Source organism: Phyllostomus hastatus, unplaced genomic scaffold (genome assembly GCF_019186645.2).
Source record: "Phyllostomus hastatus isolate PE091 unplaced genomic scaffold, TTU_PhHast_1.1 phas_contig_29, whole genome shotgun sequence".
NCBI classification, from domain to species: Eukaryota; Metazoa; Chordata; class Mammalia; order Chiroptera; family Phyllostomidae; genus Phyllostomus; species Phyllostomus hastatus.
In genome coordinates this window covers 41935355-41949531 of record NW_025333835.1, presented here as the reverse complement: position 1 = coordinate 41949531, position 14177 = coordinate 41935355, and the positions used below count along the sequence as shown (strand labels likewise).

At 49.2% G+C, this 14177-nt stretch overlaps 1 protein-coding gene across 2 annotated transcripts in view; it reads right to left on the bottom strand.

Annotated features, from left to right (window-relative positions):
- Positions 1 to 14177, bottom strand: part of FAM124A (family with sequence similarity 124 member A) — a 45139-nt gene that overhangs the window by 19500 nt on the left and 11462 nt on the right. The window contains exons 2-3 of one of the 2 annotated variants that reach the window (XM_045839134.1): positions 9486 to 9517; positions 472 to 1205 (exon numbers count right to left, since the gene is read on the bottom strand). In XM_045839134.1, the coding sequence (XP_045695090.1) occupies positions 472 to 1205; positions 9486 to 9517 (766 nt within the window). The remainder of the gene's footprint in view (positions 1 to 471; positions 1206 to 9485; positions 9518 to 14177) is intronic. The other variant, XM_045839135.1, reaches the window with a different exon arrangement.

Genomic DNA, 14177 nt, shown 5'->3' with positions numbered 1-14177 from the left:
TAGATGCGTTTCCCTGAAGTTCCTTTGTGGGGGGCGGGGAAACACATTGGTAAAGCTCCCTAAGCGTCAGGGATACGTTCCGGAATCTTTCACAGCAACCGCCCCGGGGATATAAGTGCCTCTGTAATCTCCAGGAGCCACACGCATTTAGGGGTGCCCCGGCACAGGTGGGCGAAGAGGTGGGGAGAGGGGGTGAGGCTGGCAGTCGCTTGCCTAAGGCACGTGGCCACGATCCTACAGTGGAAAGAACAGATGGAAGGCGCCCTGCTCTGCGGTTTAGGTACCCCATGGACGCCTTGACCCAGCCTGAGGCCGCGGGTCCCTCCTTTTTCTGGCCTCGTGGCTCTATAACAGGTACTCACTCGGGGTTCTAGCAGAGCCAACCCACTTTTCCCCTTTCCCCGCGAACAGACAAGGAGACAGACACAGACAGACCGATGCCCCCCCCCCCCCCGCCCCCGCCCAGGGTACCTGCAGGAGGATCCGGTTCCCGTCGTGGTCCTCCGTCTGCCAGCGGCCCTCACTGATGGGGCTGCAGGGGTTGGGCAGCAGGGGCACCAGCTCGCCCAGGTCCCTGACGCGGAACTCCAGCACGGCGCAGTCCGTGGGCGCCGGGCTCTGATCGCAGGGCAGCCTCTTGAGCGAGAACTGGATGTCCACCTCCAGGTTGGAGAAGATGGGGAAGATGCAGAAGTCCTTCTTCCGTTGGCTGGGGCTGCGCCTGAGGACCAGCTCGTAGAACTGGAGGCTGTCGGCGTAGTGGTCGTGGCGGCAGTAGACGGTGAAGCGCACGATCTCCCGGCCGTAGTGCACGGGCCGGACGGCCCACAGCGGCGTCCCGGGCGCCAGCGTGAAGAAGTCCTGGCTGCCGGGCAGGTAGGGCAGGAGCCTGCCGGGCACGCGCTCCGTGTGGTGGTGGCGCCAGGGCGGCCGCCGCAGCGCGCGGTGCAGCCGCAGGATGCGCTCTTCGCCGAAGTCCTCCTGCAGGAACAGAAGCACGGCCAGCGCGGGCTGCGTCCCCCGCGGGGCCCTCCGCCGGCGCCGGGCCGCCCTGCGTTCGGAGACCCGGAACAGCTGCAGGTCGGGGTGGATCCAGGCCAAGACCTTGTCGATGGCCTCCTGCAGGGGCCGGGATTCCCCGGGGTCTGCGATTATGTGGATGCTCACCAGGAAAGGGTCCTGAGCCTCCTCCACAGAAAGCTCACCTGGGGGCAAAGAAAAACAAACAAAAAAACCCCAAATGGTGACCGGGTCATTCAGGTGTCCCGAGATGACATGCAAAGCCTCGGCAGGAAGAGAAGCTACATTCTAACTGAACTGGCTCCACGATCGTTATGATGTTCTGATCCCAACCAAGTTCCTGCGCAAAAGCTCCGGCTGCAGGGCCCCAGCAGCCGCGGCTGAAGAGCCAGCCGTCACAGGGAATGGCTCCCACCTGGGCCGGCCCAGGAAAACCCGGCTGCTGCTCTTCAGCAGGTTGAACGTATTTTCTATCAGGCAGCAGAAAGTCGAGTCTCCGTTGACCCGGGAGGGGTAACAGGCCCCACGGAGAAGATGCCGCAGCATCCAGTGCACAGCGTTCAATATTATTTCCCCGAGTAATTGCAGCGCCTGACCCCACAAATGTTTCTGTGTCCCCACACACCTTTGGTTTGCTTATTTCATCGGTTTATTTTTTCATTCGTCTAACGCATATTTACGGAACCCTTTGTTCCTGCCCTGTGCTGAGTGCTGTGCTAGGCACACACTCTGATTGATGGATCAAACCCCAGCTGTCCGGGGCACCTGCCAACAGTGTCCTGGTCACCTCGTTGCTGGACACACAGGGAAGGACAGTTCAGGGACAGGCACAGAGTTCGAGTTTCCTGGCTTACTGGGGGCATGGTTGGGGGCGGGGGTCTCAGGTCCCCACCATTGCTGCCTGTGACCTGCCACCTTCGGGCCTCTCCTCTGGCCATGTCCACCCAGAAGCCCGTGCAGCCTAAATGGGCCGGTGACCCTGCCTGTGTCCTCGGGCAGGGCATTGAGAAGCTTCAGTTCCAAGTGAGAAGCCAACTGTTTAACAGGGCGACACTTTTCAATGGGATGAACGGTTTGCTGGCCACACCAGCATATTTATAATTCATAAATATTCAGCATATTTTATCAAGTAACCTGGTAAAAGTCTCGCTCTTTGGAAAGATGTGCTCTATTTGCATTTATATAAGCTTTATGACTTACCCAAGGGCAGTCAGGAAATCTTTTTATTCACTCATTTATTTATTTTATTTTCTTCTCACGGGTGAGTGAGGAGTGTGATGAAGTTTTGCTGTGCTCTACCAAACTCTACAGAAATGATATAAGGAGAATGCTTTGCTCAGGCGCATATTTATCGAGCATCCCCTTGGCGGCACATACACTGCCCCCCCCCACCCCCCGCCCCGCTAGGAATACGCACAGTCATACTGGTACTGGGCCATGGTCAAGGCCAGTGTTTTGTGAAATCATAGTATAAAGCTCATTTGTAAGACACTGAAGTTATATTTCAACACCCTCCTTTAATACTATGAGATGCTTTTCAAATCAGCTGTTTTATTGATAGAACTTGAATGGCATACTTTCTTTTCTTCTTTTCATTTGTAACAATATTATTTCATTTATATTTTTTCCATTGCCATCTATCACCCCATGCCCTCTGCCACTTCCACCAGCCCCCCTCCCCTCTGCAATCACCGCGCTGCCGCCCATGTCCAGGAGTTCTCTCTCTTTTCTGTTTTGCTCAGTGCTTCCAGCCCCCACAATCCCCCCAATCCCCTCAGAGCCGTCAGCCTGCTCTCTGCCTATGAGTCCGTCTCTATTTTGCGTATTAGTTCAGTTTGTTCGTTAGATTCTGCATATGAGTGAAATGATATGCTACTTGTCTTCCTCTGACTGGCTTGTTTCACTTAGCCTAATGTTCTCCAAGTCCACCAAGGCTGTCTCAAAGGGTAAAATTTTCTTTTTTACTGTCAAGTAGTATTCCATTGTGTAAATGCACCAGAGCTGTTTTATCCACTCATTTACTAATGGACACTTGGGCTGCTTCCAAATCTTGGCTATTGTAAGTAGCGTTGCAAAGAACATAAGGGTGCAAACATTCTCTTGAATTAGTGACTTGGGGTTTTTTTTTGGATAAATTCCTAGAAGTGGAATCCCTGGGTCAAATGGCAGTTCCATTTTTAATTTTTTGAGATATCTCCATACTGTTTTCCACAGGGACTGCACCAGTCTGCATTCCCGCCAACAGTGCACGAGGGTTCCCCTTTCTCCACGTCCTCGCCAGCACTTGTCGTTTGTTGACTTATTGATGACGGCCACTCTGACAGGTGTGAGGCGATACCTCACTGTGGTTATGATTTTCACTTCTCTGATGATTAGTGATGTTGAGCATCTTTTCATATGCCTGTCGGCCACCTGCATGTCCTCCGGAGAAGTGTCTGTCCAGGTCCTTTGCCCATTTCTTAATTTGATTGTTTGCTTATTTTGGTGTGGAGTTTTACAACTTCTGTATAAATCCTGGATAGTAACCCTTCTAAGTTGCAACAGCAAATATGTTCTCCCACTCAGTGGGTTGTCTTATCATTTCGTTGATGGTTTTCTTCACTGAGCAAAAACTCTGTAGTTTGATGTGGCCCCATTTGCTTGTTTCTTCTTTTGTTTTCCTTGCTTGAGGGGATATATGAGAATATAAACTGCTATGAGAAGCGTCAGATTTTACTGCCTATATTAGTTCCAGAATTTTTACGGTTTCAAGTCTAACATTTAAGACTGAGGTCGGTTTGGGTGCCGACCTCAGACACCCACAGACACGTGGTACAAGCCACCCAGCAAAGCTCGGTCTGCACCAGCTGACCCACAGCACACGGGAAATAACGAATGATTGCCGTTTTAAGCCGCTGTTTGGGGGTGGTTGTCACACCGCAATAGTACAGATATGGGCAGAGTCACTGGGTGTACGGAAGAGGCCTGGATGCGGGAGCTATGTAGGAGGCTCGCCCGACAGCCACGTGGCCTGTGTGTGGGGGGGGGGGCAGGAAAAGCAGGAGGGGAGTACACCTTGATACTTCCAGCTTGAGCGACTGGCCTGACGTTGACGCCTCACCGAGATAATAAATATCGGAAGAAGGGCAAGTCTGCGGGAAAGACAAGAAGGCACGCTTTGGCCAGAGGTGTCTGAACGACTTGTAGGAGGAAAGTCCTGTTGGCCAGGGGACCTGCGTGTCGCTCAGGCGATGGGCTGAATTTACAGACGGGCCAGTTACCTTTGGACCACACCCCCGCCTTTATGCAGCTGTCTCATAAACGTGCGCCCCCACATTCATCTGAATCGGGGGAAACTCATCATGGTGGCTTGAAAGGCAACCCGAACTCGTGAATTATTCTGTTCTTTTTCTTTGCTTGCTCTTTCTGCTCCCCTGGCCACTTGCTGTCTCGGGGAGCATTACTGGCACCCCTAGCGGCAGAAGTGCAGGAGACACAAGCGCGGTGAAATGCCAACCAACCACTGAGAGCCTCCGTCAGCCAGGAACTCCAGTGGAGAGAGGAGAAGATACCATAATCACCTAAAATTCAGACTTCGCTTTTCCACGGTGCCCTGGTCTCCCACAGCGGGGACACGTGACTTTACCAAACAGGAATGGATGCTCGTGGGAGAGGAGAGGGGGCAGAAAGGCCTTGCGCACGTTCTGGATGAAATGTACCTGAGAAGATTACAGACGGTTCCGGTGAGGTGGGTGGGTGGTGGGAGAACACTTGTTGCAGAGGCAGTGTCTGGGAGAGGAGGCGGTTGAGCCGGCAGGCCCCACCCTGTGGGGATCCCGCCCCAACTCAGGGTACAGGAGTGGCCTCGTACCTGCAGGGACACTGTTCACTAACACTTGTGTGGCGTGCACTGGGGGCAGGCTGGTGCTTCCTTGGTGTTCACGTGTAAGAACTCATTAGATCCCGCAGAGCCACCCTGGAAGGGGGTCTGCTATTATTGTCTCCGTTTTAGAGAGCAGGAACTTGAGGGATAAAGTGGTGAAGCAACCTGCCCCCGTCACCCAGTGCACAACTTTGTGCGTGCAATCACACCCGTGTGCGCTCACGCTCTCGGCTGTGTGGGTGTCACAGCAGAATGAGCAGCTGTCGCTCTCCAGCTGCCTCTGACCACACTGCTACTGTCCCCCCTCTCTCCATGGCTCTCCTGCCTCCTTCTAACTGGCCGGCTTCTCGGCGGCCAGCCAGTAGCTTCCTGTCTCCGGCGCCCATATACATGTCCTTCTCCTGGTCCTGGGTCTCTGAGGAACAGTATCTCGGAAACCGCGTCCCCAGGTCTTTACACCTGAGCACCGCCTGCAGGACAGTGCAACAGGCCAGCACGCAGGTGGGTGTAGCAGTGAAGTGAAGGTGTCAGTGCACCACAGGGAAAGCCTGCAGGCAGTGGGGGCAGCCTGCGTGCAAGGAGCCTCTGAGTCTCCGAGACAGCGCTCCAAGGGGGCTCAGCGTCGGGCCACTTCTGTCGGCCGCACAGAGGTTTCCCAGAGAGCAGCAACAAAGGCCACAGTGAGCCTGCACGGCTGAGTGAGTGTTCACAGCTTTGCTAGAGGGCAACATGCCCAGCCTCGGAGCAGGGGGTGGGGCCGACAGGCCCGAGCACCCGCTCAGCACCAGCTCGCCTGGGCAGCTCTGGGCACGGCCAGCTGGCCCGGCTCCAGCGCTCCCTCCCTGGGCACTGCAAGAATCAGGGAGATGTCGGTGGCCCAACTCCCACCCCGAAAACGGGAGGGAGGGTGAGTGGCAGCGTTAGTTGCCCTAGCCACAGCCAGCATGTGCCCACTGCACACGAGTCTACAATAAACAGGCTCGAAGGGCCGCACCGTCATTGGGGTGCTAGGGTTACACACCTTCCAGAGGAAAAAATCTGCCTCCGTGGTGGAGCTGGACAGAAAACCCAGTATTTGAGGAGGAGAGAAAACGTGAATAATTAATTGCCAGGAAAAGCCGCTCTGCCTCCCTGGAGGAGCAGAGCCGCTGGGGTGGGGGGCGGGGACAGGCTCTGCCTTTATCGTATCTGTTACACGTCTTCCCGAAGGCCCCCCCCGTGCAACACCTGTTCCGGGCGGGTGAGACGCAGCTCGAACACGAACCCTGCACAGACAGAGCTCCCCGGGCTGGCGCAGGACGGGAGCTGTCCCCACGCCGCTGAAAGCGCCTCCCGATCAGTTTGTGCTTCCCCAGAGGCCAAGGAGGAGTCTTCCCCGTGGGATTCTAGAGAACTAGATTTTTCCCTTTCATAATGCAAAGCAAAATCAGCTTTAAGGACTGCACATGGCCAGGCCCTTTCTGAGGCAGAAATGGCACTATCCACCTACTTGCTGTATTTTTTCCTGATGTTTCATCTCTCCTATATATCCCCTTTTTTTTGGTCTCCAGTTTAACAGAAAATAATTTAGACAACAACCACCATGTATTAAGCTCTTATTATCTTCCAGACACTGTCTAAAGAGCTTTACATAAAGCATCTCATTGAAATATTTAAAACAACAGTATGATAAAGCTGCTCTCCCCGTTCTGCAGGTGAACTGTGAACTGACCAGTCAAAGGTCGTTCGGGGTCTCCCTTCTCGCCAGGGACCTTCCTCTCCTCTCAAGTCTCCACTGTCCTTGAGGTCATCCTGTTGGTTTCCTGGCCCAAACCTCAGGCTGCTGGGTTTGCTGGGTTGGGCTGTGGCCATGTGACATAGCTCCCTTGGGGCCATGTGGGTGGGAGCTTCTTCTGGGGTGGGCTGACCGGCATTCCTGGGCAGTTCCCGGTCATCCCTGACCTGTGTGGACATCCGAAGCTTGAGACCAGTGGGACAGACAAAGGTCCTTCTGCCCCTTGCCTCCCTGATGCTGGGCCACCTCAGTGCCGCCTGCACCGCACCCCTCATGGTCAGTCTCTGCACCCCCGAGCTTCACACCAGCCTGCCTACAACACCACGCTCCACTGTCCGGTCTTGCCCGCCAAGAACCAGCAAACCGGTGTGCCCCCCCAGCAGCCAGTGTATCTAATTGAGGGTCCAAATCTCTCATTCCAAAGGAGAGGCCTCGCCAAGGCTCAGGATTGAACAAGCTTCGATATCCCGTTCTAGAATTCATTCAGGTGCAATTGTCGATCTGATCAAGGCATGTGTATTGTGCACCTACTGTGTGCTGGGCCCCGGAGGACACGGTGGTGAATGACAGAATCTCCGACTTCCTGAAACTTACAGCGGAGTGGGGGAGGGCGACAACAAGCAAGCAGACAGACGTGTGAAACAAAGTCAGGCAGCTGAACTGCACTGAGCAAACCCATGTGCAGTGCGGGTGTGATAAGACGTTTCCGAGGCAACGGCCGTAATCATTTACCACCAACTGAATCAATCCCCAAGTAGGTCTCGGACATGTAGATGCCTGACAGACCGAGTCGGCTGTGAGGGCAGAGCGGCCCTGGCCTTGAATCCTTCAGGATGGACACTGCACACATTGGCTTCCCCCCCACTCAGTCCTCGAGAGAGATGACATCGTTTGTGCAGAAATGCTGTGTTTCAGATCTATTTGAAAGATACTTTTTTATTACTGCGGTGCTGTTGAACTAATGTTTTAAAGGATAGATTTAAGACTCTAGACTTAAAACAATTGTTTTTTCTTATCAGGAAGGGTCCACTCTATCATCTTTCATTGACTGCTTACGTATGGGTGTGGCCAGGATTTACGTTCCTGGCTGGAAGGAAACACAGGCCAGGCAACAACATACTGGACAATGGACAACGACAGCCAGGGGCCCACCTGTGTCCACTCATCCCTTCTTCCTGCCCAGAACAAGGATGTGATGGCTATGCTAGAGGCAGCCCTTTTGTGACCCAGAGGCAACCCTGGGGATGGAATCCAAAAGTCAAAGACGGTGCAGCAGAACGACTGAAGGAGTTTTTATACCACACCTGCACTGCCTCCCCTGGACTTCTTTTTAAATGTTAGAGAAAAACGAACCCTACTTGTTCAAGTCTTTATTTTTCCTCTATTATTTGTAGCCACATACATTTCCTAACTGAAATATGAAACATATTCTCACTTGCCAAGAGGGCCCGGCATGGAAGAGTGAGGCAGACATCACCAACTATTTAAAGAGAAAAGAAAGAGCCATAAAAGGCTACCGATCCCAGTTGCATGAAAAGAAATTCCAATCCAGAGACTGCAATTAAAATAATGGAGAGGAAAACACCCCAAACCAAATTACCTGTTTTCCTGACAAGAGAGGTGTTTTGTTGTGACTCAGAGGACTGATACGAGAGCTACCAATTGAGCGAAGCCTTCTGCTAAGTGTTTTATACAAATTGCTCTCTAAAAAAATATAGCCTGTGGGTAACACTGAGTGGAACAAAAATGGCGGCCGAGAGAGAGAGAGAGTTCAAGAGAGCATTCGCTGATTCGAGGAACGCGAAAGCGTCAGGGAGTGAGTGCAAAGCACTAGGGCATTATTCTCATTACTACTAATGGTTCTTAATAGCTAAGGGGCAATACTGAGTTTGCAGTTGGCTGAAATAACCAGAAATTGCTCCTTGTAGTTATGCTCATAACTAAATACGCTTTGACACTAAACTACGATTTCAGATATACAGCTTTTTGTGCGCAGTCTCTTATTGCAAAGAAAAGCTAACCCAGAACATCAGCAGACAGAATAACCCAATTAAGTGTCTTTCCAACTGGGAGCTATTTAGAATGAAGAGTTTAACAGGATAGTGGGATAGTAAATACTGCATTGTTTTATCCCGATTCAAAAAATCAGGGCTTTACCGTAAGACTTTTTTTTGCGTGTTATTTTAAAGTAAGTGTTCAATCAGGTGAATGACTTTGGTCATTTATATACAATGATCTTAATTGCTGTAAATTGTTCCTAGCGAGAAGGGCAAATTTCCCATGAATAGACCCACACCTGTAATTTAATATTCAATACAGAGGCACCTTTTTCTCTGCTCAGAGTGTGTTTGCGGACACACTCCCAATCGTTAACCACATATAATCATTACCCATGACATCTGAGGAAGTGTGCCCCAGAGATGAGTTGGGGCCACTCCATGGGTCCAATTCACGTGCTCCGAGCTCTTAGCCTTCAGGCAGCAGGCACTTGGTAAACGTTTGTTGAAGGCATGGGTTACCCCCGATTCTTTAGAGAAGGTATTTTAGAGCATTTGCGCTAAGAAAGCCTGAGTGGGTCCCTCCAGGCTGGATTTGCACAGGGGAAGCAGGAGCATGGCTAGTCGTCCTGCCATCAAGGTGCAGTCAAGGCCTCTGGGGAGAGCCTCCCAGAGCTGGACTGCCTCACAGTCTGTGGCGAGGATACCTCCGGCGAGTCTTACTATTAAAGCGCAGGTCACATCGATGGCCTTCTCTATGTGCACCGATGGGACCGGCCCCTGGGAGACTGTGACGACGGTGGGGAAGGACATTTAAACAGGACATACTTACTGCTCGTGGAGGACATGTGGCTGTAGTCGGACCTGAAACACAAAACCTTCGCGTTAGTAGGATTAAACACTTTTTTCCTTGCTCCAAACAGTTTCTCCAAGCTAGGATTTTAAAGTCAGTGGTGAGTAGCATTTAACTGGCAAAGAAATGCCACGAATTAAAAACTACTGTGTTAAGCATGGCTTGTGTAAACTACAGTTGTGCCTGAATTTGAACACAGGACTCCCAAGGCCCTTTCAAAATCAGGAGTCCTTGGGGTTCCGATCAAGATGGTGGAGCAGGTGGCCATGCACTCACCTCCTCCCACAACCACATCGAATCACAACCAAATTATAGCACAATCAGTTTAGATAACTACCTGAAGAAGAGCTGAACAGTAAACCTAAAGCTAAGGATATAAAGAAGAAGTCACAGAAAGACGGGAAGGAGGGATACAGACGCAAAAGGGGCTGGCCCTGTGATACCCACATGTGGTGGCTGAGAATCCAAGGGGAAATCTCGGCTTAGAGATCCCCCCCCCTTAGGAGTGAGGAGTCTCAGCTGCACACCAGGTCCCCAGCCTGGAACACCCCTGCCAGGAGAGTAGCTCCCATAACATCTGGCTGTGAGAATCAGCAGGGATGCCATCCCTCTGGATGAGAAGGAAGGCTGGTGGAAACCCAGGCATCCTCTTAAAGGGCCAACACACAAATTCACTCATTTGCGGGGCACTCACCTTGGGCTCTGTGAAGGGACGGCAGCCTGGGGAGTCCCAGAGACATACAGGGAGAAACCGAGTTCTGTGGTGGAGGGTGAGGCCTGGAGGGATGACCGAGACCGTCCCTGGGTTGAGCCCTTCCTGCTCACAACCTGATCTGAATCTACAGTAGCCAGGTGACCTCTGCTAGCTCCACCCTGATGACTCCCTGAGACGTGGCCCTGTCCAACCTGTACATGGCCCCAGGCTCTCTCAGTGCCAGCCAGCCTGGGCTCGCACGCAATCTTTCTTAGAAAACTCTCAAGGAATTCCATCAAGCTCCAAGTGCACCAGAAACATTCAGGGAAGAACTGAGCTGTGTGGCTTCAGGGCGAGGGCTGGTGGGATGATGTCCACTGTCCCTGTGCGAAGTCCATACCCCACATGACCAAGTCTGAACCTCCATCGGCCTGGTAAACGCCACTGGCTCCGCACTGATGACTCCTTGAGATCCCACACCAACCACTGGGGTCTACGGGCTGCGCGAGTGGGAGGCATCAGACCTTGGTGTACCCCGTGAGTCTTTTGCTGAGAGGCTTGGTCCAGCGCTTCAACCAAATCTGAACCTGTATTAACCTGGTGAATGCCTCCCTCTCCACGCTGCTGACTCCCCGAAACCGTGCCTCACCCAACTTACATGCTGCTTGGAGCTCTTTCAGCAGCTGGGCCTTACAGGAGTCTGGAAAGTGGAGGCAGGTCTTGGGGTGCGTGGAGTCTTTTGATCACCTGCCCCTGGCCCAGAACTGGTGGCAGCCAGCCTCAGATCTGGTGGCCCCTACCACATGAGCCCAGGCCCAGCCCAGGCCGAGACCAATTGTCGATCACGTCATAGCTCATAACAGGTGGCCCTGACACATCACAGGCAGCATCTGACATTGACCTGCACCAGAGTCCCTCCCAAAAGGCCCCAGAAACAACACACAGGTGGCAGGCCAGCTGCAGAAAACAACAGAGTACCACCCGATTAGCTTCCCAAGCAACACACCCAAAGAGAGGTCTCAGCAGGCACCAGACCCCATTGCGGCAAATGCTGTTCCATGGAGTCAGCCTCCACACAGCAGCTCGTATGCTGTGGCCATGGCCAGTCCTCACAGCCAGCCAGCAGCCTGAGGGCCGAACTCACCCGCTAACACACCACAAGCAATCAAGTCTCAACTACAAGGGGAAGGAACCCACAACCCATGTAATCAATACTCCAAGAGCACTTGGCTCAGGTGATGGGGAAGACTGCATCATTGGTCCCCACAGAACGCCTACTACATAAGGTCACCCTGCCAAGTTGGGGAGACATAGCAGAGCTCCCTAATACATAGAAACAATCACAGAGAAGCAGCCTAAATAAGGAAACAAAGAAACATGTCCCCAAGGAAAGAACTGGGCAAAACGTCGGGAAAAGAACTAAACAAAATGGAGGCAAGCAACTACCAGACACGGAGTTCAAATCACTGATTATAAGGGTGCTTAGAAAACCTAGCGGAAGAACTCATGAACTCAGAACTTCACAAAGATGTAGTAAGCCTAAAAAAGGAAATAGAAACTTAAAAAAAAATGAATAGTCAGCAATGAGGAATGCAATAAGTGAAATGGAGAATACACTAGAAAAAATCAACAGCACATCAGATGAAACAGAGGATCAAATCAGTGATTGGGAAGAAAAGGTAGCAGAAAACACCCAATTATAACAGCAAAAAAAAAAAAAGAATTTTAAAAAATAAGAATAGTTTAAGGGGCCTCTGGGACAACATCAAGTGTAACAACATTTGCATCATAGGGGTAGCAAATGGAAAAGAGAGAGCAAGAAATTGAGAACTATTTTTTTAAAAATATAAGTGAAAATTTCCTTAACCTAGCCAAAAAGAAAAAAAGACACAGAAGTCCACAAGTGCAGAAAGTCCCAAGCAAGATGAACACAAAGAGGTCCATACAAAGATGCAACATTATGAAAATGCCAAAGATTAAAAACAAACAGAGAATCTTAAAAGCAGCAAGAGAAAGACGATCAGTCACCTAGAAGAAATCTCCCATAGAATGTTGCTGATTTCTCAACAGAAACATTTCAGGCATGAAATGGGAAGGGATTCAGAAGGGATTGGCATGAAATATTCAAAGTGATGAAAAGCAAGGACCTTACAACCAAGACTACTCTATCCGGCAAGGCTATCGCTTAAAACTGAAGGGGAGAAAAAGAACTTCCCAGACAAGAAAAAGCTACAGGAGCTCATTGCCATCAAACCAGTATTACAAGAAATGTTAAAGGGATTCCTTTAAGAAAAAGAAGAAAAGGAAAAGCATAATTATATAGAATAAATATAATATAGAATATAATACATAGAATATAATACTTATATCAGAAAAAATAGACTTTAAAACAAAGACTATAATAAGAGACAAAGAAGAACATTAAATAACGATGAAGGGATCACTTCAACAAGAGGATATAACCCTAATAAATATTTACACACCCAACGTAGGAGCACCTAAATGTATGAAGTGAATATTAACAAACAGAAAGGGAGAGGCTGACGGTAACAGAATCACAGCAGAAGATTTTAACAGCCCATTGACATCAATGGATCAGTCTTCCAGACATAAAATCAAAAAGGAAACAGTGGCTTTAAATGACACACTAGACCAGATAGATTTAGTTAATATCTTCAGGGCATTTCACCTTAAAGCCACAGAATATCCGTTCTTTTATGTGGAACATTTTAAGTGTACATGAAACATCTTCCAGGATAGACCATGTGTTAGGTCACAAAACCAGTCTCAATAAATATAAGAAGGCTGAAATAATATCAGGCATCTTCTCTGACCACAATGTTATGAAACTAGAAATCAATTCTAAGAAAAAAGCTGAAAAACACACAAACACATGGAGACTAAATGACACATTACTGAACAAAAAATGGGTTAACAACGAGATCAAGGAAGAAAACAAAAGCTATCTTGAAACAAATGAAAATAGAAACAAAATGACTTCAAATTTATGAGAAGCAGCTAAAGCAGTCCCAAGGGGGAAATTCATAGCATTACAGGCCTACCTCAAGGACCAAAAAAAGTCTATCAAATAAATAATTTAACCTTACACCTAAAGGAACTAGAAAAAAGTAACAACAAACAAAGCTCAAAGGGAGTCAAAAGAAGAAAATATTAAATTCAGGGCAGAAATGAACAAAATACAGTCTAAAAAAAAACCCAGCAGAAAAAATCCATAAAGCCAAGAGCTGGTTTTTTAAAAAGATAAACAAGATCGATAAACCTTTAACCAGACTCATCAAGATAAAAAGAGAGAAGATCCAAATAAATGCATTCAGAAATTTAAGAGAAGAAATAACAACTGACACCAGAGAAATACAAAGGATTGAAAGAAAACACTATAAACAATTATATACCAACACATTGGACAATCTGGAAGAATTGGATAAATTCCTAGAAACATACATTTTTCCAAGACTGAATCAAGAAAAATCAGAAAATCTGAACAGATCCATTACCACCAATGATATCAAATGATGATTCAAAAAAAAAAAACTCCCAATAAACAAAAGTCCTAGACCAGATGGCTTCACAGACTGATTTTACCAAACATTTAAAGAAAAAGTAGTAACTCTTATTTCCAAACTACTCAAAAAAATTTGAGAGGAGGGAAGCTCCCAAGATCATTATGGGAGGCCAGCATTACTCTGATTCCAAAACCAGATAAAGATGTTACCAAGGAAGAAAATTACAGGCCAATATCCCTGATAAACATAGATGCAAAAATCCACAACAAGATATTAGCAAACTAAATTCAGCAATGCATTAAATAGATCATACAACATGATCAAGTGGGATTTATTCCTGAGATGCAAGGTTGGTTCGATATCAGCAAATGAATTACCATGAATAACCACGTAAACAAAATGAAGGATAAAAATCACATGATTATATCATGTGATTATATAATCACATGATTA